This window comes from Macaca nemestrina, chromosome Y, assembly GCF_043159975.1.
Source record: "Macaca nemestrina isolate mMacNem1 chromosome Y, mMacNem.hap1, whole genome shotgun sequence".
Classification (NCBI taxonomy): domain Eukaryota; kingdom Metazoa; phylum Chordata; class Mammalia; order Primates; family Cercopithecidae; genus Macaca; species Macaca nemestrina.
The window spans coordinates 11,658,589-11,685,028 of record NC_092146.1 but is presented as its reverse complement, the minus strand read 5'-3'; the positions used below and the strand labels follow the sequence as shown (position 1 = coordinate 11,685,028).

The 26,440-nt window shown below is 34.4% G+C and overlaps 1 protein-coding gene across 4 annotated transcripts in view; it reads right to left on the bottom strand.

The window, feature by feature from the left end:
- Positions 1-5,656: 5,656 nt before the first annotated feature.
- Positions 5,657-26,440, bottom strand: part of LOC139360914 (deleted in azoospermia protein 4-like) — a 60,223-nt gene continuing 39,439 nt past the window's right edge. For all 4 annotated transcript variants that reach the window (XM_071089384.1, XM_071089386.1, XM_071089385.1 and 1 more), the window contains 10 exons: positions 26,370-26,420; positions 24,457-24,528; positions 23,663-23,713; positions 21,475-21,546; positions 20,673-20,723; positions 19,048-19,119; positions 15,892-15,926; positions 14,277-14,348; positions 11,207-11,305; positions 5,657-7,631 (listed from right to left, as the gene is read on the bottom strand). In XM_071089384.1, the coding sequence (XP_070945485.1) occupies positions 11,242-11,305; positions 14,277-14,348; positions 15,892-15,926; positions 19,048-19,119; positions 20,673-20,723; positions 21,475-21,546; positions 23,663-23,713; positions 24,457-24,528; positions 26,370-26,420 (540 nt within the window). In that variant the 3' untranslated portion in view covers positions 5,657-7,631; positions 11,207-11,241. The remainder of the gene's footprint in view (positions 7,632-11,206; positions 11,306-14,276; positions 14,349-15,891; positions 15,927-19,047; positions 19,120-20,672; positions 20,724-21,474; positions 21,547-23,662; positions 23,714-24,456; positions 24,529-26,369; positions 26,421-26,440) is intronic.

Genomic DNA, 26,440 nt, shown 5'->3' with positions numbered 1-26,440 from the left:
TGAGCAGACACTTCTCAAAAGAAGACATTTATGCAGCCAACAGACACATGAAAAAATGTTCATTATCAGTGGCCATCAGAGAAATGCAAATCAAAACCACAATGAGATACCATCTCACACCAGTTAGAGTGGCCATCATTAAAAAGTCAGGAAACAACAGGTGCCGGAGAGGATGTGGAGAAATAGGAGCACTTTTACACTGTTGTTGGGACTGGAAACTAGCTCAACCATTGTGGAAAAAAGTGTGGCAATTCCTCAAGGATCTAGAACTAGAAATACCATTTGACCCAGCCATCCCATTACTGAGTATACACCCAAAGGATTATAAATCATGCTGCTATAAAGACACATGCACATGTATGTTTATTACGGCCCTATTCACAATGGCAAAGACTTGGAACCAACCCAAATGTCCATCAGTGATAGACTGGATTAATAACATGTGGCACATATACACCATGGAATACTATGCAGCCATAAAAAAGGATGAGTTCATGTCTTTTGTAGGAACATGGATGAAGCTGGAAACCATCATTCTGAGCAAACTATTGCAATGACAAAAAAACCAAACACTGCACTAATAGGTGGGAATTAAAAAATGAGATCACTTGGACATAGGAAGGGGAACATCACACACCAGGGCCTATTTTGAGGTGGGGGCAGTGGAGAAAGATATCATTAGGAGATATACCTAATGTAAATGACAAGTTAATGGGTGCAGCACACCAACATAGCACATGTATACGCATGTAACAAACCTGCATGTTGTGCACATGTACCCTAGAACTTAAAAGTATAATTAAAAAAAAATCATGAATATGAAGTAGCTCTGAAAACCCTAAAATCCTATGCAAATATCAGAGTAGGCTAATGTAGTAAGAATGGGATATGAAATCCTCCCTGCCACCTCCAGCATTTCATGAAGGAAAAATAGAAATTATACTCAGGGAATGCTGGACTATGTACAATTATTCACTCATTTATTAGTGTTCTACTCATTCAAGGTCCTCTTGGAAAAAGGGAATCATTCTAGAACATATCCCAAAGAGCCTAGCATAATGAGCTACTTCCTATTACCAAAGAACATACACAAAAGACTACATTTCAGGATACAGTCATTCACCAAACTATGGCTGCTCTGTACACAGACCACTTGTGAAGTTCTAGTTACTGAAATGTAAAGGCTAGATAAAATTTAGGTGGGTTTCAGAGGAAGGCAGGGGGGTAGACTGGTGGATAGGAAGCTAACCGCATTGATGTGTTGCCTAATTTAATCTCACAGTAACATTATACAGTAGATATTAGTACTGTTGTTTTACAAAGGAGGAAACAGAGGGTCAGTGAGAAACTTGTCCAAGCTTACTCAGGAAGTATTTGGGGCTAGGATGTAAAGTTCACTGTTTTTTATGACATTATAGTATCTAAGTGATCAGAGGCATTTAAGAATGTTTGTAGCAGCATGGTTTGTAACAGCAATCAACCAATCAATACAATTTAAACATTTAAAATTTTAAAATGAAACAGAAAATCCAACTGTCCCTCCAAGCAAGGGAAATAATAAACCATAAAATTTTCAACTGATACAACTAAAAAGCAGTGAAAATAAATACAATCTCAACTAAAAAGCAGTGAAAATAAATACAATCTCCCAGTCAGCACGCATGAGTCTAACAATGTGCCAAAAAGAAAAAAAAAAAAGTTGGCCCGGCGTGGTGGCTCATGCCTGTAATCTCAGCACTTTGGGAGACCAAGGAGGGTGGATCACAAGGTCAGGAGATCGAGACCATCTTGGCTAACATTCGTGAAACCCTATCCCTACTAAAAATACAAAAATTATTCAGGCATGGTGGCATAAGCCTGTAGTCCCAGCTACTTGGGAGGCTGAGGCAGGAGAATGGCATGAACCTGGGAGGTGGAGCTCGCAGTGAGCTGAGATCACGTCACTGCACTCCAGCCTGGGTGACACAGCGAGACTTCATTTAAAAAAAAAAAAAAAAGTTTCAGTATATGTTCCTTTAAAGTTCAAAATCATGTGAAAAGAAACACTTTATTCAGCAGATGATTAAACCAAAATTCAATTTAGTGGTTTCTTCTTCTTGGGGAGGAAGAAGGTGTGATCAGGGAGGGCACCTTGTTTTAATTAATTAAATGTTCTATTTCTCAAGTTAACTTGGGTATTATTCTTTACATAAATACTTTTATAATTTTTAAAACACACATATATACAAAAAGAATACGGATATCAGATGCTAAGGCTGTCTCTGGAACTGGATCTCAACATATTTTTTGATACTGATTTGTTATCATTCTCGATTAAAGATGTAAGAGGTATTAGTTAATTCCACAGCAGGAAAAGGAGCAATGACAGGCCATACTTTTCTAAAAACCATTGGTAATACTGTTTGTAAAATCTGTCAAATGGGTTAAAGGCACAGTTCTTCACTCCAGGAGGCAAGGAGTGTCTAATCCCATGATATCCACTCCACCCCTCCCACTCGAGCCTAGTCTCTCACCCTTGGCTTCCCTGCTCTTGGCCTTGGAATCCAGCTTTGCCTCTGTAGTCACTCCCTCCTGTCACTGATTTCTGGCCACAAGTCTTGGTTTTCAGCCTTTTTATTCAATCTGGTTTAGCCCATTCATGAGTCACTCTTGCTTGTGGACAGCTTGCATTTCCAGGCACAAGCTAGGCAGGGAAAGATGAATTCGATAAATTAAGCCAATGAAATCCTTTACGAAAGTCATAATGGACCTGACAGGGCTGTTTCTATCCTAAATTCAGGGGTAGCTTGAGATGATATGAGAGCTCCCCAATTGAGGCCATATTTCTCAAAGTATGTGTTACAGTGGTCAGAATCACGTGGGGCACATGTTAAAAATGCAGATTACTGGGCCCATACAGAGCATTAAAATAGGAGCATCTGAGAATGGGGCCCAGAATTTGACCTCTCTGAAAAACACCCCTGATGATAGTTCTGATGCTGCTTAATTTCCCTGTAAAATTGGTATCGAGGAAACCTGCCCTATGAAATACTGTGCTGATATAATCATGGACACAACATTGGATGGTGAGCATATGGGTTTGTCAAAGAAAGAAGACACATCACCAACTAGAATGATGAGCAGCAACCAAGTTACGTCCAGGAAAAAAAAAAATGCAAGGTCAAGCTTTTCTCATATAGCAGGTTTACTGCTTAAACACTGTTCAGATTTTACTCACACAGTGATGCTGCTCCAACACTACGTAGTGGATCAGCATGGAGAGACCAAAAACAAAGAGAAAATGTCCTCTGCCTTTTAAATTACCTCTCTCCATTCTTATTGGCCCAGTCAGACTTATGGAGGGTGTGGAGGCGGGAAGAGTCACATAAAAAATTTTAAACAAATGTAAAAGGGGAGAGGAAACATGTCCATTTAAACAGCTGGACTGGTTGTATCAGTATCAACTGCCTTTATTCTACAGTAGAGTTTCATCTAAGATTGAGCCAGAAGAGAAGGTGTCTCTATCCATTTTATTTTGGGTAAATACAATAGATATAATTAGAACCTTAGTGTAATTTTGCTACATTTTTCCATAAAAAGAGCTAATTAAGGATTATAAAACCTCCAACTTTCCGAAGTGCTTAAAATGTTACTATCGCTTCACATTTATAAAGACTGTGTATGACCTGAATATCCCAGTCATGCAAGCATTTGTTCTATTGTTAAATACTTAGTGAACTGGTATCTGGAAGTTTTACATGTGGAAAAATGCACATTTCTGGCATGCGGCCTTAATGAAGGTGTACATAAGATACAAAGCCTTGTCTTGGAAAAATGAACTACAGACTTAACTAGATAATTTTGTTTCAGACCAGTTAAAATGTAAAATATAAGCTACCATAGAATTTAATTGTACACTGTTAAGTTTCAATTTCTGTATCAAGAGACAATTTTTTTTTTTTCATTTTTTTGGGACTGGCCCACAGCTACAGCCATATTGGACAGATGTTTTTAACTCTAAACGCAATGTAGAATTACCTATCATTTCTTTGCTATGCAGATTGAATATTTCACGAACATTCAAAAACACCCATTTATGGTTTGAACTTATGTCTATTGTTTTCTACTACAAAATGTACTGTTTACAGATGGAAAATTCTGTCTTTGATAAGTGGTGAGGAATTGCTCACAACCATCAGTTACATACAGAGACATACTACAAATAACGCTGGGAAGTGATATATTACAGTTACCAAAATATATCCAGTAACAATCCTCATCTAGGAATTCCAAATGATCATACTCAACAGCTGGCCCCATTTGCAAGACTTGGTCAATGGAAAATACTGCTCCTTTTCTCTCCCATATGTTTCTCCACCTTCTCTATTGCCATCTTTGTGAAAGCAGAGTGGCATGCTGTCTTATCATTCCTGTTCCCTAATTACCCTCAATTGACAGTAATGAATGCAGGCAAGGTGATTAAGCAATGTGGCAACCCATTTTTATTAGTTTATGTTTAAGGCCAAGAAAATTTTAGTGAAGAGGGGCTAGAGGTGCTTTATCATGAGAGGGAAGTGCTGTGGAGTATTTATTTTTAAAAGTCAATGACTTCCTTGCAAGACAGTTACTATCAATTTTGAAGTTATTTTGAATTAAAGGTAATCTGATTTTAGAAAAAGAAAAAACCAACATGTAGAATACACTTACAGAGGTGACCAACCTTTTTAGAGTTGCTTGATTTTGCTGTAACTTGAACTTTTTACGAAAAAGTGCTGAATTGTATTTTTCAATTCCAAAGACTTGATTTTGTGTTAATAATTTAATACTAAACTATACAAACATGCTTGAGATAACAAAACTGGTGTAAAGCAACTATCTTAACCCATATGTAGTCTGGTTTTGGGGTCTGAAATTACTATAAACTTATTCAGCTTGATCAGCTAGAATCAAATATTCTGGATAATGGTTATTACATATGTAACCATAGATACATGCATATACAGACACACATATGTATACATATATACACATATTCACATAAAAGAATTATGAATTTTTAGCCTATTATTGGACACTAAACTTCACAGTTTAACTTTTGGTTATGCAGAAAGCACTGGTTGGTACCCTGCAGCACTTTGGAGTCATATTTATGGTTATGAATCAGTAAGCTTATGAACTAATGAAATACAGGAGTGTCTGAGGAGAGTTTCCTCTCCACTGGACTCACTCACAGAACTGAGTACTAAAACTAGAGTTATAAGAGGTGGTATTGATTTTTTTGATTGTATCCACGTGAAGTATATGCAATATAAAACATTTCAGCCTTATTAGGCAAATATGGTACCCCAAAATAAATTATGTAGAGACTAGGTCCAAAGTGTACAAAAACACAGCATGTTTCATAGGGTCCAAAATGAGGGGGACAATAGCCATGAGACAGCAGAGTCAGATGTATGTGTCAACACTCCTACTTCACACTGCTATTGATGAACCTCTTAAATTTATCTTTGTACCTAAATTTGCTTTTATAAGCTAACTCTGCCAGATTAGTAAACTGAACTTTACCCTTTTGCATTTTAAGAATCTAAACCTTGTTACACAAATCTAAACCCTGTTACAGTTCCCACCCAACTCCCCACCATTTCTGATTATTACATCAGAAATCTTCAAAAAACACTTTTGAAGAAAAAAATTTATTTTTATTCATTTATGCAAAGACAGTATCAGCAATAGGTAACAGAAACATATTTCTAAGTTTATAATTAATTTTCCATTTTGAAAGGTTCAGGACTTTATCACTTTTATCTTACTCTTTTAAATACTTCACTCCAACAAAGGCAAACATTTATTCCCTAACTTTTCCTTAAGGTCATATTGGAATAATTACAACTAGCTCTTTAGAATATAGGTATCATTTATAGAAATCTGGAGACTTAATCACAGAATGATATATGTCAGAATGTCAAAGCACTAAAAAAGCTACAGATAGTTTTTTAATGGACAAATGGTGCTTTCAATTTCTCAGGTGTAATAAAGCCCTCTTGGGAATTCTAAAGTTAAAAGACTCTTTCCTTCAGATTCAGAATGAAAATTTTGAGAAAAAATAGACCCCAGTGGGCACTAGTAATATGGCCCATAGTAACTACATTAATTTAGTCTCCATGTTTTAGGGATGAAGCCATTGAAAGGCCAGAAAGCCACTTTAAACTCATGTCCATGGCAGATAAAATGATAAAGACACAATTGTTTCCCTTAGAAAGGTATTATATCCCATGGCTACCATTCCAGGGCTTGGCCCTTGAACTGCTCATACAGCTACTTTCATTCTTTAGATCACCAGTTCTAAGAGCAAACCTCCTAAAAGACTAGTAAAAGAGGTGGGGAAAACAAGACTGTGGGTATAGCAAAAGAGCTCTAGGACTCCAGCTGTGTGTCACAATGTAAAATGAGGACACCTGCTAATCTAGAAACAATGTTAACTTACTCAGTTAAGAATTCTAGCACGTTCTTAAGATATACTTACTAAACAACTTCATATACAGTTATAGTTATATATAACTAAACAACTTTCGTGGTTTAGAAATATTAAAACTACCTATTTCGACTCTTCTGGACATATTTTACTTTACAAAAGGAAATATAACAGGTTAAAAAACAAAAATAAAAATCTATAGCAAATAACTAATACTCCAATGTTTTTATAAAAACAATTCCTTTCGCATACTCTGATTAACCTTTGAGTGACATAAAGAAGTTACAGCATTCTTTAATACCAGTTTTTGCACAATTAGACATAGTCATTAAGTTTAGCACTTCAAAGAACAATGTTTTTACAAAAAAGAATGGTAACTCCTTGAGAAAGAGTTTAGTTTGTTAGTAAAGTTTAGTTTGTCTTGGATTCTTTAAAAAATTGGGCCCAGAATTTTAGTTATCTTAATTACTATCTCAATCAAATTAGATACGTATGTGTAGATTCTAGATAAAAGATAAAATATTTTTAATAAACATATGTATGACTCACTGATTGGACTGTTTGCTTGGAGTCTGTTTTACCAGGTTTAGATAAGAAAACTTCAATAAAGCTAACTACATATTGAGTGCCACTAATTAAAAATACCATTTTAAAAATTTTGCTTTTGTGGTAAATTTCTAGATAAATCATAAATGCAAAACTCAATATTGTAAATACTGTACTGTTCACAGGTACTCGCAGAAATGAAATGCTTGTATTCAGACTATCAAAATTCTTGTCTTTCAAATTCGGTTTTAAAAACTTTTTTTTTTGAAAATCAGTATTTCCTTTTTAACACTTAAAATGCAAATTTCAACTTTTTAAAAATCCTTGCAGATAAATCTTAATTTACTTTCAGTCTCAATTATTTTTACTTTCTGCAATATATTCAACACAGAACCAGGTTCTAAACAAACATCTAATGAAGAACAGTTTCAATGTAAGATTAAACTAGAGTTGAATAATACAACTTATACAGGAAGTTTCAGTGTGATTTACCAAAATTCAGAATTTCTGTAATAGTGGAAAACTTTCAGCTTAATATTCAAAACCAGCAACTTCCCATGAAACTCGATAGCTGAGAAGATCAAACAGATTCAAATACTGCCCAGCTTCTTCTAAAGTGATGCACTCTTTTAACCTGGAAAACACAGAAATAGTAATTTTATTTTACCGAAAATTTCTGATGACTACCATGGATCTGAAAATTGTCAAAACTTAAACCATTTGTTTTGGGTTTAAACATTACAAATAATGAGATAAAAAGATGATTCTTTTTGAGAAGGATTTTTGAACACTGGGATAATAAATGTACCAAGATGGCTAATTTTATTAAACAGTTTAGTTAAAAAAGAAATCAATAATAAATCCCAGTAAACTCAGGAATAACAGGACTTAGACTCAATGTCATTTTTTTTTTTTACTTCTTAGTTAATAATTTTGCAGTAATGTCCCAAAGACAGCTGTAGAAAATGAAATTGTAAAGAATACTGTTTTCACTAACTGAACTGCAACTAATAGGAACCACAGCTTGCAAACAGCTCTCCAATCTGAAATTTCATGTTTTTAGGTTAAAATATGTATGTTTTTGGCATTTTAAGACATATCATTAACCTATAAAGGTATATCATATTTAGAAATGAAGATAAAAATTTAAAATACATGCAAAACTTTCTTTTCACTCTATGTTCCCTACAGTGCAGAGAGAAGTGAGATGCCTTACACAGAGGAGTGGGAATGAGCGAACAAGTAATAATATAATAGTATTTCCTTTTCTATAAAGCTAACTGTGCCCTTTTTCTAAGACTTCAGTTTCACTGTCATATAAATAAAAGTGGTTTCTGGAAGTTACCTCATCTGACAAAACAGTGATACACTATTTAGGTTAAAATCTAGAAAACTGGTCACCAACATGTATTTTCAGAGGTCATGTAGGAAACAAGATTGTGAAGGGGATAGAGAATTAAGACAACGAAGAGTGAAATTAGTTACGGAAATTGTAAGTACATTCAAAAATACCTCAGGCATTCTAATTCAATACAACAACATGTAGTCAATCAAAGTAGGTCTAGATGTCAGACAACTGCAGGATGCCAACTTCTGATTCCTCTCCCAAATAAGCAGAAAACTCTGAAGTTTTAAAGGGAGTCTTCTGTCTAACACCGGGTGAGAACTCAAGTTTAAAAATATTTTCTGGACTGGGCATGGTGGCTCACACCTGTAATTCCAGCATTTTGGGAGGCTGAGGCAGAAGGATCACTTGAGCCCTGGAGTTCACGACAAGCCAGGGAAATACGGTAAGATGCTCTCTCTTTTAAATAAAAAAAAAAAATCTTTTGGCTGGGCGTGGTGGCTCATGCCTGTAATCCCAGCACTTTGGGAGGCCGAGGCAGGAGGATTACAAGGTCAGGAGATCGAGACCATCCTGGCTAACAAGGTGAAACCCTGTCTCTAATAAAAATACAAAAAAATTAGCCAGGTGTGCTGTCATGTGCCTGTAGTCCCAGCTACTGGGAAGGTGCAGGCAGGAGAATGGCATGAACCCAGGAGGCGGAGCTTGCAGTGAGCCGAGATGGTGCTGTCTCAAAAAAAAAAAAAAAAAAAAAAAAAAAAAAAATTAACTAGCCAAGTGTGGTGGTGCATGTCTGTAGTCCTAACTATTTCGCAGGCTGAGGCAGAAGGATCCCTTGAGTGAAGGAGATTGAGGTTGTAGTAAGCCGTGATTGCAACACTGCACTCCAGCCAAGGTGACCAAACGAGGTCAACTCAAAAAAAAAAAAAAAAAAAGATTATCTTCTGCTTTGAAAATCATTTAAGTACTACTGTAGACACCAATGTAATCATTAGAACTTTGGGCAAGGTAAGCTGATGTACAATTCCAGTTCTTTCTTTTCTAAATTGTAGAATGAAGCAACAAGAGAACCAACGTCAACTTTAAATATGTTTACTCCCTATTGCAATGATGTTAAGAACTTAATGCTGCCATATGGCTCTACTCTTCTACATTATACAGGAGATCAATAATATAACCCTTTAAAAAGGCTGAGCTTCATCCTATATCCAGTCACAGATGGGGGGAAAAAAAAAAGCTAGTTCTGTTTTAAGGCACAAAGTAATGGTTAAACATTTCCTTTTGTATGTCAACTGTGTAGCCAGTTTTGACAAATCTGGCAGTTCCACTAAAGGTTAAACATGACTTAGCAATTCCATTCCCAAGTGTATATGCAAGAGAAATAAGAACATCCATCCACACAATAACTTGTACATGAATGTTCACAGCATTATTTATAACAGCTAAAAAGTGGAAATAATCCAAATGTCTTTAACAGATGAATGGATGAACAGAATGAGGAAGTATCTATAAATAAAAAAGTGAAGTTCTGATACATGCTAGAATATTGATGAACCGTGAAAACATTATGCTGAGTGAAAAAATCCAGTCACAAAAGGCCACATTATATGAGATTCCATATACATGAATGTCCAGGAGAGGACAATCCTTACAGAAAGAAAGTAAATTAGTGGTTGCCTAGGGATACATGAGTTCCAGGAAAATGGCAGGTGACTGCTAAGGTAGGCGTGTGATTTTTGGGGTGATTTAAATATTCTGAAAATGATTGTGGTCATGGCTGCACAACTTCAAATATATGAAAAAACAGTGAAGGGCACACTTTAAGTAGGTAAATTGTATTTCTCATATTATTTCAATAAATCTATTATTTAAAAAACACCTTCCCTTTATTAACCAGAATATTTCTTTCCCATTGGACTGACCAAGTTAGTTCCTTTTCATATTCATAGACTTAGAACTACAAGTACCCAGAAACCTTTAGTACTGTACCTTCTCATTTTAGAGTTGTAAAAACTGGAGATTTAATAAGATTTATCTACTCAACATAGAAAGTGGGATCAGAAATCAGATCTTTCTGGAATTCAACTAGCCACATTCTCTTCCAATTCACCAACTCTGAATCAACCTATACTTCTTTTTACTCAACTTTTTACTGCTTCACTTTATCCCTTCACACTGTTCAGGTGTATCACCTGAGTAAACCATTTCTTTTCTTTAGTTCAATATGTATGCATTAAGTTCTACTTCTTCTTCGTCTTTTTTTTTTTTTTTTTTTTTGAGACAAGGTCTCTCACTCTGTTGCCCAGGCTGGAGTACAATGGCACGATCATGGCTCAATGCAGCCTCAACTTCCCAGGCTCAAGCGATCCTCCTATCTCAGCCTCCTCTGGAGTAGTTGGGACTAGAGGCATGTACCATCACAACTGGCTAATTTTTGTATTTTTTGTAGAGATAGGGTTTGCCATGTTACCCAGGGTGGTCTTGAACTCCTGAGCTCAAGCAATCCATCCACCTCAGCCCCCAAAAGTGCTGGGATTACAGGCTGCACCTGGACAAGACCTGCTTTCTGTATCTAAAATTTTCTTTTACTATTTGGTCAAGGCAGTCAATTAACCCTCTTCTCTAGTAAACCCTTGCAGTCACAAATTTCTGCTGCAAGATTCTTCCCTAAATGTCACTACACTGTATCAAGGTTCGGCAGCAGAAAATGCACTCCAGGTAAAACCCACTCTGGTTTACTGGGTTACAGTCAAATGCCAACAGTTCAATTAAATGCTCTAAGAAATCTCAAAATACATACACCACAGGAAAACAGTTTAAGGCTAACAGGTGCTTTTAAATTATGCATACTGCTCCTTTCATACCTTGAAGTAGTCATCCTGAGTAACAACAGAATTCATCAGTCTGTTCTCTTGATTAAACAGACAAGATACCACCGTTTGTAGGCTTCGGTCCACAGATTTCTGAAACATAGAAGTTTTCAGTAATATAAAGATAACTCTTTCTTTCACTCACTTTTATTTTTTTGATGGTTTAATGAACATATTAGTTTATTTCTAAAGAAATGCAAAAAAAAAAAAAAAAAAAAAAAGCTAAAAGAGGCTCTGAGCAGTGGCTCATGCCTGTAATCCCAGAACTTTGTGAGGTCAAGGCGGACTGACCACTTGAGATCAGGAGTTCAAGACCAGCCTGGCCAACATGGCAAAACCCTGTCTCTACTAAACCCCATCTCTACTAAAAATTAGCTGGGTGTGGTGGCGGACATCCGTAATCCCATCTACTCAGGAGGCTGAGGCAGGGAGAACTGCTTGAACCCAGGAGACAGAAGTCGCAGTGATCCGATATCACACCACTGCACTTTCAGCCTGGGCAACACTGTGAGACTCCATCTCAAAAAAAAAAAAAATGCAGACATTCATAAAAATGAGATTCACAGTTGTTACCACACATCACTCAGTGTGTAGTTTTCTGACAAATCAAAGAATTACTTTAGAACTTTAGTGATAGAATACTGGTTTAAAAAGCCCAATTTTTTAAATCCCTAATTGAACTCCAATGTTTCAAGAAAAAATACTCAGGACAAAACCTGACAATTATACTGTAACATTATGTTTTAATATTTATTTGCATTTTTAAATCAGGTATCAAATCAAGGAATTTACATTCCATTGGGACTTCTTCAGTATTATACATATTACCAGCACATCAACTACTTCCACACTCTCACCTATTTAACAGAACTTACGTGATGCAAGAGTGACAGTATTGTTATTACAGAAATTCGCAGTAATGATAAAATGAAAAAACCACCCTGTCTATTTCAATATTTGAATAATTACTACTGACTTCACTGTTGGGAACTTCTGCCACACGTTATGGAGAGCATGCCATAAATATTTTCCACTGCTTAAGATGAAAATTGTTGTAAAAGAAAAGGGAAACATAATTCATACTAATTCTTCTTTTGAGGAGCAGAATTCTAGAGGAAGCCCTCCCATAGCATTCTGCAAAATCATATTAATACCGTATTTATTAAAGAATGGTTTTTCAAAATTAGTGGAACTGAAATATAGGAAAGGACTGCTGAATCAGAAACTTTATGTATATATTGAAAAGTTGGGGTATCCGAAATTTCAGCAACCTTTACATTAACTTCTGAATAAGTCTATTATTTAAGCTCCATGATTTATGGCTAACATCTTTAAATTTGGACAAAAATGTTTGCTTCTCAAAAAAAATTATTAAAACTAGAAAAAAATATAAACTATATATTTAAGAAAAACAAAATTAGATGTTTCCCTTTTGTGGGCCATTTCCAGAGGGTGTAGTAGTTTCATGAATTAAGCATTCATTTGGCACAACATCACCTCCTGTATCAACTTTACTACAGTGATAATAAAGAGCTGAATAAGCCTATATTTAAAATAATGAAATATAATTAAACAGATACATGAAACTTTTAAAAGCCACTTATTTATTCTTCAAAAAGGTGAGCTGGTATCAAAAGTTTCAATGTAGGCTGTGTTGAAATTCAATTGTATTACTTCAGAAATCTTGTTTTAAATGAAAAGTTGAAATACATTAAGGCAGCCTTTTGTTTTAAAATGTCTTCCAGAAATCAACATAATCAGAACTAGAAAGACTATAAGAAACGAATGCAGTAAGGGAGTGTTTGAGAATTTTAGCACTTATTATACCCTTCAAATATCCAATTGTGATGCAAGACAGCAGCTCTGGTGTGTTAGAGGTAATACTTTTGGTTTCATTACTATTCTTATGAGCAGCAAAACATTTCTGTTTCTCTTCAACAAATTTTTTATGGCTGGTAAAGCCAGAGGCATATTCTAGGCAGATACATGCCAATTCTAAAGCCACATTAACACTACTATTCCTGGATTATATCATCTATCAACAAGTAACTGAACACTTATCAGATATGTGGACCAGCCATTGTTTCAGCACACAAAAATCTGAGAGAGAAAAAGGCACTGTTGCTCCATGGGAGTTTACAACTGGGTTAAAAACAAGGTAACAAAATGTAAAACATTAATATAAGGCACCATTTAAAAATATCTATAGGCATATATGAAATAGAAAAAAAATTCAAGAAAGATGAAGTATGTTTCACTAATTCACTTTACTCAATAACCCCTTTTGCTATTCAACAGGCCACTGTGATGGCATCTTAAAAAAAAAAAAAGGAAAACAAAATTATTCATATATTCCTACACGTATTCAAAAACACATGAGATATACAATATTGAAGCACTTATCATGTTGGCTCCTTTGTTATTAAAATGAAAGAGGCGAAGAGTAGGAAAAAGAAGTACTTTGTTTCTATTCCCTCATGTTTTTGTTGTTACTTCTATATATAAAACCTCACCGCTTTCCCAATTTTCTGGAGTTGGCATTGTGGAAATCTCAAAGATACTAGTTCTTTCAATTTATTATTTATTACTATAGACATGATTATGGGTCACAGATACAGTCATATCTATGAAAAGAGGCCCAGAGAACTATTATCCTCAAGCAGCCAGTTAAAATAATAAAAAACTGTAATTCTGTGCTCTAAGAATGGGGTAATAATTTTATTTCACTCTATCTCCCTAAAAAAAAATTATGAAACTCAGTTTGGATATTTCAGCTATTTGATAGCAAACACACACAAAAAATAGATGCTGAAATACAGATGGGGACACCAAATCTCAGGAAACTGTTCTACAGAAAAGTCATTGCTAAGTATATTCCTGTCAAGATGTTATTCCATTACTTCTAAATAATACAGAGGTCTTCACTACAGACCAATTCTAAGTATTTTCTTAAATTTTAGGTACATTCCTCTAGATTAAAATGACTATCCAGGCAATTTGTATAAACAAGTTGAAGGCCTCAATAATATCTGAAAGTAAAACATTTTATTCCCTCTTCAATTACCTGATGATTATATACAGGCAACTGATATCCAATGATGATCTGACCTGGTGAACCTGGATAAGTAGGATACGCCTGAAAGTAAGTTTACAGAAAGAATGAATTAATACGGTAAAACATTTATTTAAATTAGAAAGAAATATTATTCCCAATATAAAAAAAATGAAAAACTTGAAAATATTTCTTACTTTTCTATATACAACAATGCAGAATTCTAAATGAATGACTTTAGGAAAAAAGAAACATTCTCTGTCAAGTGCTAAGTCCCGTTGGGTGGCGCGGGGGAACAGACAAATTACAAAGTAGTGACTATTTCACCAGGCAAAGTTTACCTTACTGTGTACTTATTCCCACCCAAAAGTTATTTCTTACACTGGTGATAAGGTTCCATTAAGATAGATTTGCTATTTATTTGTCAATATACTTCCAGACAGTTTTGTGTTTGACAGTATTATAGGTTAATATGTAGTTCTCCTACAGATATTATGGTTTTTTTTGTACCTCATTTTGAAAAACTAAGGGGAGTATATAATCCAAAACTGGAGAAGAGGCAGTACAATGTCTCACATATTTCAATAAATACTTATTGTTTGAAAACATATAGGTAGCAGCATACATGAATACACCCAGATTCACCATGTATTGGCTCACTGTGAATGTCAGAAACAAGGAGGGCTGTTTTCCTAGCCATTGTTTAGAGAAGGAAAAAGAAGAGGAGGTATACCCTACATGTTTCAAGTACATGAAAAATGCCAACAAATGAGAGACACTGAAGAACTATTTCACTACTATTTTGTTACTTTATTTTCCATCAAAGAAAATGTCTTTTAAACTAAGACATAAATAAAATGAACTAAGAAGAAAATAAACATTATTTATCACCAGTAAGTGATAGAGTATGTCAAATCTTACTTTAATTATCAAAATTACCAGGATCAGAGAAATCAGATGCCCAAAATTCACAGGATTTATATGTATAGTAAAACACATCAGAAATCTACATATTTCAGAACCAGAATTTATCCAGCAGTTTACATGAGCAGTCATCTGGAAATCACTGCAAGTAAAGAAGAGCTAGATGAACTGCTAACCTTAGAGAACAATAAACTAGGCAGAAACATAAGAACAGCTGCTTTCAAATATTTTTGCAACTAGTTATAAGTGGGGAAAGCAGCTTGGGTGTTTTAGAGGTAATACTCCTTTTTATTTGTATTCTTATTTAAGAATAATTAACAGCAAAACATTTCCATTTCTCTTCAATTTTTTTTTTTTTTTTTTTTTTTTTTTTGTTTGCGGCTGGTAAAGCCAGAGGCAGATTCTAGGCAGATGCTAATTCTAAAGTAACATTAATACTACCTTTCTTAGATTACTCACTCTATCAACAAGTAACTGAACACTTACTATGTGGACAGCCACTGCTTAAGCACACTAAAACCCGAGAGAGAAAAAGGCACTGTGGTGTCCCTGGGAGATTATAATTGGGTTAAAAAGAAAGCAACAAAACATTAATACGAAGAACCACTTCAAATATTTATAGGCATATATGTTATGGAAAATAATCAAGAAACAACAGGAAGTACACGGTAGACTACTTCACTTTACCAGAGGACAAACTTACCTCCTTTGATCTCCAACAGGCCACTGTGGTGGCATCTTAAAAACAAAAAAAAGGAAACCAAAATTATTCAAATATTCCTACACATTTTCAAAAACACATGAGATACATAATATTGAGGTACTTATGCTGACTCCTTTATTATTATTGTAATAAAAGAAACAGAATGGAAAAAAGAAATACTTTATGGTTTTAATCCCTGACACTTCTGTTGCTACTTCCACATATAAAACCTATTTCCTCAATTTTTTGGATTTTGGCATTGTGGAAATCTCAAATATGTTAGTTTTTTGAATTTATTATAATGGATATGATTATTGGTCACAGATACAGTCATATCTAAGAAAAGAGAACCAGAGAACTACTATCATTGTTTTAGCATTTTAGCAGCCTGCTAAAATGAAAATAAATATAATTTGAATTCTGTGCTCTAAGAATTGGGTAATAATTTTATTCACTCTATATCCCTAAAAAATTCATGAAAGTCGGGCTGGATGTTTCATTCAGCTATTCGACAGGAAAGGTGAAAACTACATGCTGAAATATAGAAGGACACCAAATCTCAAAAAACTGTTCTACAGAAAAGTTATTGCCAAGTATATTTCTGTCAAAATACTCCATTACGGCTAAGTAATACAGAGGTCTTCATTCTAGACTAATTCTAAATGTTTTCCTAAATTATAGGTATATTTCATGAGTTTAAAATGACAAACTATTCAGGAAATTTGTATAAACAAGTTAAAGGCCTCAACAATATCTGAAAGCAAATCACTTTACTCTCTCCTACATTACTTGATAATTATACACAGGCAACTGATATCCAGTGGTGACTGAACTGGTGAATTTGGATAAGTAGGAAATGCCTGAAAATAAAGTTTATAGAAAGAATGAATACGATAAACCATTTTTTTAAAATTAGAAATATCATTGCCAATATCACAACATGAAAGACTTTAAAATATTGTTTTTCTATATACAATAATGCAGAATTCTAAAGGAATGACTGACTTTATGAAGAAAAATATTCTCTGTTAAGTGCTACATTTTGGGTGGGGGAACAAATGACAAAGTAGTGACTATTTCACCAGGCCAAGTTTATTTATACTGTGTACTAATTCACACCCAGAAGTTATTTCTTTCACTGGCAATAATGCTCCATTAAGACAGATTTCAATGTAAGTTACATAAATACATTTGCTATTTCCCTGTAAAGATACTTCTAGACTGTTTTGTATTAGACATTATAGGGTAATATGTAGTTTTACAGATGTTATAGCTTTTTCTGTACTTCATTTCGAAAAACTAAGTGCAGTATATAATCCATAACCAGAGTAGACATAGTACAGTATCTTGTATGTTTCAATAAATACTTCTTGTTTGAAAATATGTAGGTAGTAGCATACATGAATACACCCAGATTCAATAATAGCTCACAGTAAATGTTAGAAACAAGTAGGGCTTTTTTTTCTAGCCTTCGTTCACAGAACGAAAAAGCAACAGAGGTATACCCTACACGTTTCAAGTACATGGAAAACGTCAACAAATAAGAGACACTGAAGAACTATTTCACTACTATTCTGTTACTGTATTTTCCATCAAAGAAAATATCTTTTAAACTAAGACATATATAAAATGAACTAAGAAGAATATAAACGTTATTTATCACCAATAAGTGACAGAGTATGTCAAATCCTACTTTAAGTATCAATGTAACCAGGATCAGAGAAATTAGATGCCAGAAACTTATAGGATTTACAGATATATACTAAACCACATGAGAAGTCTACCCATTCCAGAAGCAGAATATACCCAGAAGTCAGCAATTTATATGAGGAGGCAGCTGGAAATCACTTAAAATAAAGGATATCTAGATGACTTGCTAACCTTAGAGAAGAATAAAGTAGGCAGACACAAAAGGAGAGCTGCTTTTATTCACTTTAGGAACTGGTTATATGGAGGGAAAGCAGCTCAGGTGATTTAGAGGTAATACTCTTGTTTATTCCTACTCTTATTTAAGAGTAATTAACAGCAAAACATTTCTGTTTCTCTTCAAGAAATTTTTTATTGCTGGTAAAGCCAGAGAGAGATTCTAGAGGGATACATATTAATTCTCAAGCCACATTACTACTACCTTTCTTAGATTATATAGTCTATCATCATGTGGACCAGCCATTACTTAACTACACAAAAACCTGAGAGAGAAAAAGGCACTGTTGCTCCCTCTAGAGTTTATAATTGGGTTAACAAGAAAGTAAAAAAATAAAATAAAACAAAACAATAATATGAAGAACCACTTAAAAATATTTATAGGCATATATGACACAGAAAAAAAGCAAGAATGAACAGGGAGTGTATGTTTGGCTAATTCACTTAACCTCAAGTACAACATAACCCCTTTGCTCCCCAACAGGCCACTGTGGTGGCATCTTAAAAAAAAAAGAAACCAAAACTATTAAATTATTCCTACACATTTTCAAAAACACATGAGACATACAATATTGAAGTACTTATTCTGCTATCTCCTTTTTTTAAAAGAAGTAACAGAATCGAAAAATGTTAAACACTTTGTGTTTCTAGTCCCTGACGTTCTTGTAACTCACATACATGAAACCTCCCATTTTTCCCAATTTTCTGGAGTTGGCGCTGTGGAAATCTCAAAGATACTAGTTCTTTCTGTTAATTACCATAGATATAATTATGGGTCATAGATAGTCATATCTATAAAAAGAGATCCAGAGAACTACCATCATGAAACAGCCAACTAAAATAAAAATATAATTGGAATGCTGTGCTCCAAAAAGCGGGTGGTAATTTCTTTCACTCTATCTCCCTAAAAAATTCATGAAAGTCAGTATGGATATTTCATCCAGCTATTTGACAGTAATGATGAAAACCACATTCTGATATAAAGAAGGTGACACCAAATCTCAGAAAACAGTTCTACAGAAAAGTTATTGCCAAGTATATTCCTGTCAAAACATTACTCCATTACTTCTAAATAATACAGAGGTCTTCATTCCAGACTAATGCCAAGTGTTTCTTAAATTTTATGCACACTTCACTAGTTTAAAATGACCAACTATTCAGGCAATTTGTATAAACAAGTTAAAGGCCTCAATAATATCTGAAAGCAAATCATTTTACTCCCTCTTACGTTACCTGATAATTATATACAGGCAACTGATGTCCAGTGATGACCTGAACTGGTGGATCTGGATAAGTAGGATATGCCTGAAAATCAATTACACAGAAAGAATGAATTAACATGGTAAATCATTTTTTTTTAATTAGAAAGAAATATCAATCCCAACATAACAAAAATATGAAAAACTTGAAATACTAGTTATTTTTCTATGTACAACAATGCAGAATTGTAAATGACTGACTGATGAAGAAAGAAATATTTTCTGTCAAGTTCTACCCTTGGGTGTGGAGGGGGAACAGTCAAATGACAAAAGAATTGAGTATTTCACCAGGGTAAGTTTGCTTTACTTATACTGTGTCCTTATGTCTACTCAGAAATTATTTCTTACACTGATGATAAGGCTGCAATAAGACAGATTTCAGTTTAAGTTAAATTAATACATTTGCTTTTGCCTGTAAAAATACTTCTAGACTGTTTTGTATTTGACAATATTATAGGGTAATATGTAGTTCTAGAGATGTTACAGCTTTTTCTGTACTTCATTTTGAAAAACTAAGTGCAGTATACAATCTAATACTGGAAAAGAGACAGTATAATGTCTTCTATGTTTCAATAAATACTTACTGTTTGAAAACATATAGGTAGCAGCACACATGAATACACCCAGATTCAAAAATGGCTCATAGTAAATGTTAGAAACAAGTAGGGCCTCTTTTCTAGCCATTGTTCAGAGAAGGAAAAAGAAGAAGAGGTATACCCTACACGTTTCAAGTACGTGAACTGTCAACAAGTGAGACACACTAAGAACTATTTCACTACTATTGTGTTACTTTATTTTCCATCACAGAAAATGTCTTCTATACTAGGACACAAATAAAATGAACTAAGAAGAAAATAAACATTATTTATCACCAATAAGTGATAAGAGTATGTTAAATCCTTCTTTAAATAGCAAAGTAACAGGGATCAGAGAAATTAGATGCCAGAAAATCATGGGATTTATAGATATGTTAAACCATATCAGAAATCTACCCATTCCAGAACCAGAATATATCCAGAAGTCAGCAATTTACATTAGGAAGCATCTGGAAATCATTTCACATAAAGAATAGCTAGATGAATTGCTAAACTTAGAGAAGAATAAAGTAGGCAGACCATAAGGAGAGCTGCTTTCAAATACTTTAGGAACTAGTTATATGGGGAAAAGCAATGCGGTTGTTACAGAGGTAATACACTTTTTAATCCTTATTTAAGAGTAATTAACAGAAAAACATTGCAAATTTCTTTATCAAATTTTTTATGGTTGGTAAATCCAGATGCAGATTCTAATCAGATACATGTTATTCTAAAGCCAAATTAATACTACCTTTCTTTGATAAAGGCACATTAGGTCTACCTTTCTTCGATTATACAGTCTATCAACAAGTAACTGAACACTTATCATTATGTGGATAAACCATTGCTTAAGCACACAAAATCCTGAGAGAATAAGGCACTGTTGCTCCCATAGGAGTTTACAGTTGGGTTAAAATTGTAACACATTAATATAAAGAACTATTTAAAAAAATTAATAGGCATATGTGACATGGAAAAAAATCAAAAAAGAAGACGAAGTATACATTTCATTAATTTGCTTTACCAGAGGTACAACATAACTCCTTTGCTCCCCAACAGGCCAACGTAGTGGAATCTTAAAAAAAAAAAAAAAAAAAAGGAAACCAAAGTTATTCAAATATTCCTACACATTTTCAAAAACACATCAGATACCTAATATTTAAGTACTTATTGTGATGGCTCCTTTGTTATTATAAGAAAAGAAACAGAATGGAAAAAAGAAGTACTTTAGATGTCTAATCCTGACATCCTTGTTGTCACTTCTATAAATAAAACCTCGTGGTTTTTCCAAATTTTCTGGAGACGACATTATGGAACTCTCAAAGATATGAGTTCTTTGAATTTATTACCACATATATGATTGTATGTCACAGATATATTTGTATCGTTGAAAAGAGACCCAGAGAATTACTATCATGAAGCAAAAAGCTAAAATAAAAATATGATTAGAATTATGTGCTACAAGAATTAGGTAATAAATTGATTTCACTGTATCTCCCTAAAAAATTGAAGAAAATCAGTCTGGATATTTCAGCCCTTTGACAGAAAAGATGAAAAAATACATGCTGAAATAAAGAGTGGAACACCAAATCTCAGAAAACTGTTTTACGAAAAGTTATTGACAAGTATATTCCTGTCAAAATATTATTTCCTCACTTCTAAATAATACAGAGGTCTTCATTACACTTATTCAAAATGTTTTCTTAAATTTCAAGTACATTTCACTAGTTTAAAATGACAAAATATTCAGGCAATTTGTATAAACAACTTGAAGGCCTACATAGTATCTGAAACTAAAACATTTTGCACTCTCTTCAGTTAGTTACCTGATAATTATATACAGGCAAGTGATATCCAGTGATGACCTGCCATGATGAATTTCGGTAAGTAGGATATGCCTGAAAATAAATTTCACAGAAAGAAAGAATGAATATGGTAAAACATTCTTTTAATTAGAAAGAAATATCATTTCCAATATAACAAAAATATGAACTTTAAAATATTAATTATTTTTCTATTACCAACTATGAAGAATTCTAAATGAATGAATGTCGTTAAGAAGAAAGAAATATTCTCTGTCAATTGCTACCCTTTGGGAGAGAGGGAGAACAAATGACACAGAAATGACTACTACACCAGGTAAAGTTTACCTTATTCATAGTGTGAACCTCAACCCACTCAGAAGTTATTTCTTATACTGGTGATAAGGCTCTATTAAGACAATTTCAATGTAACTTAAATTAATACATTTGCTACTTCTTTGTCAAAATACTTCTAGACTGTTTTGTATTTGACAATATTATAGGACAATATGAAGTTCTTCTACAGATGTTATGGCATTTTCTGTATTTCATTTTGAAAAACTAACGTCAGTATATAATCCAAAAGTGAAAAGAGACAGTATAATGTCTTCTATGTTTCAATACTTACTTACTGATTGAAAACATATAGGTAGCAGCATACTTGAATACACCTAGATTCATTAATGGCTCACACAGAATGTGAGCAACAAGTAGGGCTTTTTTTCTAGTCATCGTTCAGAGAAGGCAAAAAAAAGCAGAGGTATACCCCTACATTATTCCATTACATGGAAAATGTCAACACATAAGACACTGAAGAACTATTTCACTACTATTTTGTTACTTATTTTCCATCAAAGAAAATGTCTTTTAAACTAAGACATAATAAAATGAACTAAGAAGAAACTAAACGTTATTTACCACCAGTAAGTGATAGAGTATGTCAAACTCTTCTTTAAATATCAAAGTAGCCAGGATGAGAGAAATTAGAGGCCAGAAACTCATGGGATTTATAGATACAGTAAAACACACCAGAAATCTACCCATTCCAGAACCACAATATATCCAGAATTCAGCAACCTATATGAGGAGGCATCTGGAAATCATCTCAAGTAAAGAATAGCTAGGTGAACTGTAAACTCAGAGAAGAATAAACTAGGCAGACGCATAAGGATAGCTGCTTCCAAATATTTTTGGAATTAGCTACATGGGAGGAAAGCAGTTCAGATGTTTTAGAGGTAATACTCTTATTTTTTGTTCCTATTCTTATATAAGAGTAATTAATAACAAAATATTTCTGTTTCAGTTCAACAAGTTTTTTTTTTATGGCTCATAAAGTCAGAGGGAGATCCCAGGCAGATACATGCTCATTCTAAAGCCACATTAATACTACCTTTCTTGGATTATATAGTCCATCAACAAGTAACTGAACACTGATCATTATGTGGACCAGCCATTGCTGAAGCATCCAAAACCCAGAAAGAGAAAAAGGCACTGTTGATCCCATGGGAGTTTATAATTGGGTTAAAAAAAAAGTAACAAAACATAACACATTAATATAAAGAAGGAATTTTTTTTTTTTTTTTTTTTTTTGAGACAGAGTCTCGCTCTGTCGCCCAGGCTGGAGTGCAGTGGCGCGATCTCGGCTCACTGCAAGCTCCGCCTCCCGGGTTCCCGCCATTCTCCTGCCTCAGCCTCCCGAGTAGCTGGGACTACAGGTGCCGCCACCACGCCCGGCTAATTTTTTTGTATTTTTAGTGGAGACAGGGTTTCATTGTGTTAGCCAGGATGGTCTCGATCTCCTGACCTCATGATCCACCCGTCTGGGCCTCCCAAAGTGCTGGGATTACAGGCTTGAGCCACCGCGCCCGGCCCTTTTTTTTTTTTTTTTAAGACAGATTCTCACTCTATCACCCAGACTGGAGTGCAGTGGTGCCATCTTGGCTCACTGTAAGCTGTGCCTCCTGGGTTCACACCATTCTCCCATGTCGGCCTCTGGAGTAGCTGGGACTACAGGTGCCCACCACCACTCCCACCTAAATTGGTGTTTGTATTTTCAGTACAGATGGGGATTCACAGGGTTAGCCAGGAAGGTCTCGATCTCCTGAACTTGTGATCTGCCCAACTAATGATTTAAAAACACTGGTAGGGCACATATGACATGGAAAAAAATCAAGAAGGAATAGGGAATATATGTCTGACTAATTCACCTTACCAGAGGTACAGTGTAATTCCTGGGCTCCCCAACAGGCCACTGTGGTGGCATCTTGATAAAACAAAAAGGAAACCAAAATTATTTAAACATTCCTATACATTTTCAAAAATGCATGAGATACACAATATTGAGGTACTTATCATGCCAGATCATTTGTTATCATAATAAAAGGAACACAATACAAAAAAGAAGTACTTTAGGGTTTCGAATCCCCGAAGTTCTTGTTATTTCTACATATAATACCTCACCCTTTACCTAAATTTTCTGGAGATGTCATTGTGGAAATCTCAGAGATACTAGTTCTTTCAATTTATTACAATAGATATGGAAATGGGACATGGATATAGTCATATCTACGAAAAGAGACCCAGGGAACTACTATCACGAAGCAGCAAGCTAAAATAAATATATAATTGGAATTCTATGATCTAAGAATTGGGTAATAATTTTATTTCACTCTATATCTCTACAAAATCCATGGAAGTCACTCTGGATGTTTCAACTCTTTGATAGCAAGGAAGAAAAAAAAATACATGCTGCAGTACAGAAGCGGACACGAAGTCTCCAAAAAATGTTCTACAGAAATGATATTGCTTCGTGTATTTATGTCAAAATTCATTGCATTGCCTCAAAATAATACAGAAGTCTTCATTGAAGACCAATTCTAAGTGTTTTCTTAAATTTATGTACATTTCACTAGTTTAAAATGACAAAATATTCAGGCAATTTGTATAAACAATTTAAAGGCCTACATAGTATCTGAAAGTAAAAGATTTTAGTCTCTCTTCAATTACCGCATAATAATATACAGGAAAGTGATATCCAGTGATGACCTGACATGGTGAATTTCGGTAAGTAGGATATGCCTGAAAATAAATTTCACAGAAAGAATGAATGAATATGGTAAAACATTCTTTTAATCAGAAAGAAATATCATTCCCAATACAACAAAAATATGAACAACTTTAAAATATTAATTATTTCTCTATACACAACTATGAAGAATTCTAAATGAATGACTGTTGTTAAGAAGAAAGAAACATTCTTGGTCAATAGCTACCCTTTGGGAGGAGAAGGAGAATGAATGACAAAAGAAGTGACTACTATACCAGGCAAAGTTTACCTTATTCATAGTGTGTACCTCTGCCCACCCAGAAGTTATTTCTTATACTGGTGATAAGGCGCGATTAAGACAGATTTCAATGTAAATTAAATTAATACATTTGCTATTCCTTTGTCAAAATACTTCTAGACTGTTTTGTATTTGACAATATTATAGGGTAATATGAAGTTCTCCTACAGATGTTATGGCATTTTCTGTACTTCATTTTGAAAAACTAACGTCAGTATATAATCCAAAACGGATAAGAGACAGTACAATGTCTTCTGCGTTTCAATAAATACTTATTGATTGAAATCATACAGGTAGCAGCATACATCAATACACCTAGAATCAGTAATGGCTCACATGGAATGTGAGCAACAAGTAGGGCTTTTTTTCTAGTCATCGTTCAGAGAAGGCAACAAAAGCAGAGGTATACCCTTACATTATTCAAGTACATGGAAAATGTCAACAAATGAATACTGAGGAACTATTTTACCACTCTTTTTTTACTTATTTTCCATCAAAGAAAATGTCTTTTAAACTAAGACCTACATAAAAAGAACTAAGAAGAAAATAAATGTTATTTATCACCAGTAAGTGATAGATACTTTCTTGGATAATATAGTCCATCAACTATATAAAGAAGGCAAATCCTTCTTTAAATATCACAGTAGCCAGGATGAGAGAAATTAGATGCCAGAAATTCATGGGCTTTATAGATACAGTAAAACACATCACAAATCTACCCATTCCAGAACCAGTATATATCCAGAATTCAGCAATCTATATGAGGAGGTATCTGGAAATCATTTCAAGTATAGAATACCCAGATGAACTGTAACCTCAGAAAGAATAAACTAGGCAGACGAACAAGGACAGCTGCTTTCAAATATTTTTGGAACAGGCTACATGGGGGCAAGGCAGTTCAGATGTTTTAGAGGTAATACTCTTATTTTGTTGTTCCTATTCTTATATAAGAGTAATTAACAACAAAATATTTCTGTTTCACTTCAACAATTTTTTTTTACAGCTGGTAAAGTCAGAGGCAAATCCCAGGCAGATACATGCTCATTCTAAAGACATATTAATATTACCTTTCAGGGATTATATAGTCTATCAACAAGTAACTGAACTCTGATCATTATGTGGACCAGCCATTGCTGAAGAACCCAAAACCCAGAGAGAGAAAAAGGCACTGTTGCTCTCATGGGAGTTTATAATTGGGTTAAAAACAAAGTAACAAAACATAACACATTAATATAAAGAAGGATTTTTTTTTTTTTGAGACAGAGTCTCACTTGCAACCAGACTGGAGTGCAGTGGTGCCATCTTGGGTCCCTATAAGCTGTGCCTCCTGGGTTCACACCATTCTCACACCTCAGCCTCCGGAGTAGCTGGGACTACAGGGGCCTACGACCACAAGCACTTAATTGGTGTTTGTATTTTTAGTAGAGATGGGGATTCAAGTGTTAGCCAGGAAGGTCTCGATCTCCTGACCTTGTGATCTGCCCAAAAATGATTTAAAAACATTTGTACGGCATATACGACACGGAAAAAAAATCAAGAAGAACAGGGAGTATATGTCTGGCTCATTCACTTTACCAGAGGTACTGCATAACTCCTGGGCTCCCCAACAGGCCACTGTGGTGGTATCTTGAAAAAATAGAAAAAAA